Genomic DNA, 6,618 nt, shown 5'->3' on the forward strand with positions numbered 1-6,618 from the left:
TGAGTACGCTGAGTACGCGGGGTACGCACTATACGCGTACGTCTGGGAGTGTGCCGCAGGCGGCTCCGAACGTGGCAGCAGAGCCCCGATCCGTCGGATCATGCGAAAGGCCTCGTCCACATCGGACGAAGAGGCCCGGCGATCCACCCGCAGATGCAGGCTCGCAACCTCTTGCTCCTACAGGCGGCCCGCAAGACGAGCGAGCTCGCCCTGATTCCCGGCCTGGGCAGCAGCATCACCGCCAGTCCCAAGGCCAAGTGCAATCTCAAGCACGAGGACACGTTGACGGAGGCGGTCAACCTCAGGGTCCCGTGTCGGACCCGCAGTCGGAGCACTCGGACGAGAGTGGCTCTCGGGAGGCGCCGAGTACTCGTACTCGTACGAGGGCACCTCCGCCCCCGCTTGACCGGAATGGAGAAGTCCACTTCCACGTGGAGCGGATCCTCCAGGAGCAACGGTGTCGCAGTAAGCGACAGCTCCTCGTGAAGTGGAGGGGTTATGCCCACTCCGAGAACTCGTGGGAGCCGATTGAACGGCTCCTGATTGACTGCCAGAAGGCTGTCGCAATCTGGGAACAGAAGCGGCGGCAGCTTCATAAGTAGTCCGGGGCTTCTTGCCCGAACAGGGTACGGACGATGAATACATTCCGTACCCGCGCTCATCGTGAGCGCTGGAAGCCGCGCGCTTCAGGATGTCCCTTGGCAGCGTGCGCTTGCTGACCAAGTGGGCAAACCTCACACGAAGATCACGCTGGTCCAGGATGCGGGACAGCAGTTGATCTTCATGGAGTTCCCGTAACTCCGTGGGTGAGTACTTAAGAGACTCCACCCATGCCCAGAACATGTCCGCACAAGAACTTCACGTGGGACAGTTCTCGGGCATAACCCAGAGGTATCCCCAAAGAGGATAGAGGCCACCTCGGGTCACGGGCTTCTTACGACAAGTCGTGAAGCCCTTAAAGGGGATGCGGTGTGGCGTGAGAAGCACACACCGAGCAGCCTCCAAGTTGTCAACGAACAACTGTTCTTTCTGAACAAGGACACGTTCGTAAATGCCCCTAGAAGTGTGGCCGCCCACAAGGCCACGAGGAGCGACGAGAAGCTTGAAGAAGAGGTCAGCCCCAGAGCTCTCCTCGGGAGGCCAATACCCTCTTAGGTTGATGGCAACTCCCTGGCTGACGGGTGCCGCCACCGAACCCCCACGCACACGCTGGGCAGCTTGGAAATCCTCCTGCTGCTGGTCGAGGTCATTCGTGACCCCCCGGGGCTCAGAGATAGCACCCTCCTCCTCATCTTCTTCCTCCTTTTCTCCTCTTCATCCGAGGAGTCATAGATGCTCCGATAAGAGTGTCGAGACTCCTTCTCCTCGCGGAGTGGAGACTTAGAGGCCGTACGCTTCTTTGAGGGCTTGGCGCCTTCGGCTTTAGAGGTCTTAGCACGCGCAAGACCCTCGGCAAGCGAGAGACGTTTGCGAGGAATCTCTTCCTCATCGCCACCAGCTTTGGGAGTGCCCTTAGCCTCGACGGCCGGACTCTCAGAGCGGACAGACGTGATCACCTTGATCACTTGCGAGCGACTGCACGCTGTCGTCCTTGTGCTCACTGGGCACTGGGCTGTGCCCTCCCACAGAGCCCGCAGGAGCGTCGTGCGTGCTCTCGGACTCGACTTCGCCCTCACCGCCACAGTCGAACTCACGTTCTACGAACCGAGGGTTCGGACGGTTGTCTGGAGAGGCCGAGGGCGACGGTCTGCGGCGCTTGCTTGCTCGCTTGCCCACAGCCGCGTCACCCGAGGAACCGATCGCCTCGGAGGCCACCTGAGTAGCCTTCTTCAGTGCCGAGCCTTTGTCGTGAGGCTTAGTGCTCTTGGCTTGCGCCTTTCCGGCAGCAGCCTTGGAGTGTGTCTTCGCACCGCTATGTGCAGTGCCACGAGGCATGATAAACGGTCGAAGTGGAGACCTAAAAGAAGAGCGCACAGATTGCTGCTCGAGGCTCTAACTGTGAAGTGAGCCTCCGCCGCGCTCGCGCGGCCAAGTCGATGGTTTTCGACTTTTAGAATGAGAGTTTGTGACGAACACCTCTTCATTCTGATTGGTCGGTAAACCGAACCTAAGTGGGGGAGGGGGATGTAGCGGGGTACGTATCCCTAAGTGTACCCAGGTTACATGAAGTGTGACACGTCATACTTCGGGATATTTGGTACAAAGTACCAAGGTCATTCAAAGCCAACCATTGGTCAAACGACATTGCATTTCTATAGGTGGCTTATAGTTTGTATTAAACCCAAGCTTTATCTACCTATAAATATACTCAGTTTACATTCTACTTAAATTAGGTCACTTCGCTCTCTTTTGAAAAAAGAGGGGATCTGTGAACTGCCGTTTACTGAGAGTTTGTATACTCTCGGAAGATAACTTCCTCTAGCGCAAGGTGCTGTGTGACCCCGTCACAGTATACGTTGTTGCCAAAGTCAGGCGTGACATCATCGCTATGCTTGTAATCAACGGAATCACCAACTACGTGCATCTTCGACTTGATCCAATCACTTGGTGATAAAACTCGTGAATCCCCCAACTTGGGCTGATCGTATTTATCGACAGATTTCATGTGCTGAATACAATGCTCACCATAAATTTCTTCAATAGACTTGGTCATCGTTGGTTCAGCAACTGCAGGTTCAGCAATCACTGGTTCAGCAACTACAGGTTCAGCAACTGCTGGCTGAAACTTTGCGTGGTGTCGGCACCAATCGCCTTTTGGGTCGCACTGTTGGCTCGTCTTGAGGTGGTTTTCTGGGAAGATGTACTTACACATTGTTTTCTATATATTTAATTTAACCGCTCAAGATGAACTCACTATTATTTAGTTCCTATATATTGAGGAATAAATTTGTCAGAAATAAAAAAAATATTTTGAAGTGATCTGATTGGTTAAAATGAGCGGTGTGTTGCGTGAATGAGTGCTGCTGCTAAGTCGAGAACTTTCCGCACCAAGATGGCAGAGGTCGAGTTGGAGTGCGCGGTATACGGCGAAGGGACTGTGTTTCCCGTGAAGATAGCGAGCAATGCGAAAGTGAGCGCGCTGCAGAAGGCCATTGTGAACGAGAAGAAAGACGTCAATGATCGCTTCAAAGTTGATCCTGCCAGGTTGACGCTCTACTTGGCGCGGAAGCAGGGGGAAGCCACGTGGATGAACCACGACCACACGGTGAAAGGCTTCTTGCGAGGTGGCATCAGCACCGAGTATGAAGAGATGCTTTCGTCGTGGATTCTCGACGAAGATTGCTTTGGGAAGAACTTTCAGCCTGGTCGCAAGGAGATTCACGTGCTGGTGGAACTGCCACAATTGTCGGAAGCTGAGCTGCCTCGAGATCGTCAACTTGTTGTGGGCGACGTTCATATCCCAATCACGCAAAGTATGTCGTTGAATCCGCCAGCACTGGTCGCATTTTGGAACGCATTTCTGAACGACAGTACCGACGTGAAAGCTGGCGCATTGGTCGAGTTACCCCGAGACACGTATCTTCTTGGTGATTCGACACTCGGCTCTCGTATCTACATTCGTCATTGCTACCCTGCGCTATGGGAACTTTGTCTCGAGAGGATCCACGATGAAAAGACGAACACACCGCATCTCGTGATCCTCGGCAACCCGGGAATCGGCAAGACGTTTTTCGGCTATGTGATCGTGCTTCATCTTGTCCGTACTAATGAAACGGTGGTATATGAGAGTGGTGGCCTCAAGAAGCGCTTTTTATTTGCTCACAATGTGGTGGCTCAAGGATCTCAGGAAGATTTTGTGCACATTCTCGACCAGCCGACTACATACTACATCGTGGATGCCGTCAAGCCTGCGTATTACCCAGCGAAGACGATTCTTTTGACGTCGCCGCGCCGCTCCATCTGGTACGAGTTCAACAAGACCAATTGCCGGTCCTGCTACATGCCAGTGTGGTCTTTGAAGGAGATTCTACAATGTCGTAAGCTGATGTACTCGGATACACCTATGGACGTCGTGCAGAAGTGCTTTCGTCGATGGGGTGGTATTGCTCGCTATGTCTTGCGATTTTCACAAGTTCGTAACCAGCAGTTGTTGCTTGAAAAAGCAATGGACATTGTTGATCTCGACTGGTTGGTGAAAGCCTGTGGTCAACTTGATGCGAACGACGCTCAAGTGTCGCATCGATTGCTGCACTATCGCGTCAGCAAAGCTTTTGACAGCGAGTACATCGTTTTTGCATCGCAATATGTTCAGCAAGCGGTGTACAATCGTGTTGTACAAGAAGGATAAGCGGAAGCTGCTAGAGTCATTGCTGCCTCGGATGGATTTGGTGCTCTTGCTGTGCTTCGTGGCCACTTGTTCGAAGGGCATGTGCATTCGGTACTGCCGCGAGGTGGAACGTTTAAAGTTCGACGTTTGGTCGAAAACAACGAGGCGTACGATGATGATGATGACCTTATGGAAGATGAATGGGACGGCGATGACGAGGATGGTGATGATGGCATGAATGCAGATGATTCCGTTGCGATGGAAGAATCCACTGCTGTGGCGTTGGTCGACGGTGGCGCCGCACCTGTTATTTCTTTTGAGAGATTCGAGAAAGTTGTCGTTTTCAATGATGACAGTGAAATTGAAGCTGCTACTAACACGAGTTACCTACAGCCAGCGGCGAAGAATTACCAGTCGGTCGATGCGATCATCAAGCCGGATATTTTGTTGCAGGTGACAGGTGCACACAAACACCCCTGCAAGCAAAAAGGTCTCCACGATGTGTTGAAGCTTCTGGGGAATCCTGAACAGCCGCGGCTGTTCTTCGTGCTTCCGCCTGACAGATTCACCGATTTCAAATATCAAAGGTATTTGGACTCAAAACGCAAGAGGATGATGGCGCCAAGCTATGAGAACGTGTGCAAGATACAGCAGTTTGCGATGGAAGTCAAACTTGAATCGGAGTAGGTGTGCAGTTCCGAGGTTCCAAAACCGCGTTCCGAACCGGTTCCAAAATGATGCCGTACTTCTTTGGTCCAGAAAAGAATTAACAATGAGATAAAAAAGCCTCGCATGTTTGATTGGTCAATGTCCACTCTGAGATGGGTTCGATTGGTTAAAATGAGCTCATATGAGGATTTGTATGCACGCGGATAGAGAGTAATTGACACAAAAATGGATTGAATTGCTTTTAGTGATATACCACTAGATTAAGCTTTATTTGCTTTTTTCTAGTATATTTTAAAGTTTAATTCTGAGGTGTGTTGAGTTGTTTTCCTTTTGGATTATTTTTGACGTCGAAGCGAAAAAAAAACTCTACCCTCCATAAAGTGATAGTTCAAATGGTCAAATTTGGCGGGAAATTTGATCATTAAAAAATCGTGCTGATGCTGCGTAAGTAGGTAGAGCTTTCAAACTAACTCAAACAACTCAAACACGCTTCCGTTGGAGCTGTACGACCAAAGTTATCGCCGATTTAAAGAACTGTTAATTCTTTTTCGGACCAGACAAGTACTTACTAGAGCTGCTGTGGTGCTTCAATTATAAAGTGAATTGCAATTATATGTGTTAATTGTGGGAACCCTGGTTCGAAAATTTTCGGAACCATATTTTAATAACTAGAAGGGCTGTGGTTACATTGACATCTTCCGTTGGTGCTCGGGCTCCGAGTTCTTATACTCTTAAATATATATAAATTATAGAGAGGGGGTAGGGGGTAGTATAGAAAGAACATATAGAGAGACAGTGCTGCATTTTTTTTGTGGAACTTGGGAACTCGGTCCCGCATGGTGTATAAAACCTACCATGATCATACTAGTTAATGTTACGTCGGTTCGGTGACATGGAACCGGTTCAGGTCATGTTTAGGAACATTACGCACTACTGAATTTTAATAACTACAATCACTCTGGTAATCCCTCGTTTAAAGTGCCGATCGAGGACAATGTACGAGAATTCACATTAGGATTACGTTAGCTCGCACGTTCTTTCTCCGAGCGTACGCTAGTGGACGGACTGCATTCATTATGTTACATCGTCCGCTCAACCTGCGCATAAAATGGCATCTAGAGTACCCCTAGCCGCCCTTAGAGACAGCGATGATGTACCATGTAGTACAGTATTAATACGTCACTTCACGCACGAATCGAAGCTCTCAAGACACTCAAAGGACCAGTATCGGAAGTGGACGGAGGCTGTCGCCGCCTCGTCCCCGTCCTGTCCCTCACCATGTTCCTCTGATATCCGAATTTTCGGAAGCCGTCACTTACAATAACAGTCGTTATCCCAGCGAACGCTCCACCAATCACAATGCATAAAATAAAAGAGTGGTGCAGCACCAATAGGGAAGAATAGAATAAAAAAGGCAGCCAACAGCAAGAGCCTTTTGCCCCGAGGCCATGAAGCAAGATAGGATCGCAAGCTGCGGCCCGCATCACAAGAGAGGCGACGCCTGGACTGTTTTGCCGTACGAGGGAGGCGATGCTTGGATAGTGTACGCTGTGCTGTCGTGTGAGGGAGGTGATGACCGGGTAGATGGTATTGAAAGGAGGATTCTGGGTTTGAGTGAGCGTTGTGCTGAACATGGTAGTGCGTGTATGGGGCATGCGCAGAATGACGCGTGCATGCTAGGT

General features: G+C 50.6%; 2 protein-coding genes across 2 annotated transcripts; both read left to right on the top strand.

The window, feature by feature from the left end:
- Positions 1–2,992: 2,992 nt before the first annotated feature.
- On the top strand, positions 2,993–4,288 carry PITG_23111 (crinkler (CRN) family protein, putative; the record flags this gene model as incomplete). Its single annotated transcript, XM_002896539.1, has 1 exon — positions 2,993–4,288. One exon carries the CDS (start codon positions 2,993–2,995, stop codon positions 4,286–4,288), a length of 1,296 nt encoding a protein of 431 aa, XP_002896585.1.
- A 181-nt stretch (positions 4,289–4,469) lies between these two features.
- On the top strand, positions 4,470–5,065 carry PITG_23112 (uncharacterized protein; the record flags this gene model as incomplete). The annotated part of the gene is made up of 1 exon (XM_002896540.1): positions 4,470–5,065. The coding sequence occupies one exon, from the start codon at positions 4,502–4,504 to the stop codon at positions 4,952–4,954; it is 453 nt and encodes a 150-aa protein (XP_002896586.1).
- Between the last annotated feature and the right edge of the window lie 1,553 nt (positions 5,066–6,618).

This window comes from Phytophthora infestans, genomic scaffold (assembly GCF_000142945.1).
Source record: "Phytophthora infestans T30-4 supercont1.58 genomic scaffold, whole genome shotgun sequence".
NCBI lineage: Eukaryota > Oomycota > Peronosporomycetes > Peronosporales > Peronosporaceae > Phytophthora > Phytophthora infestans.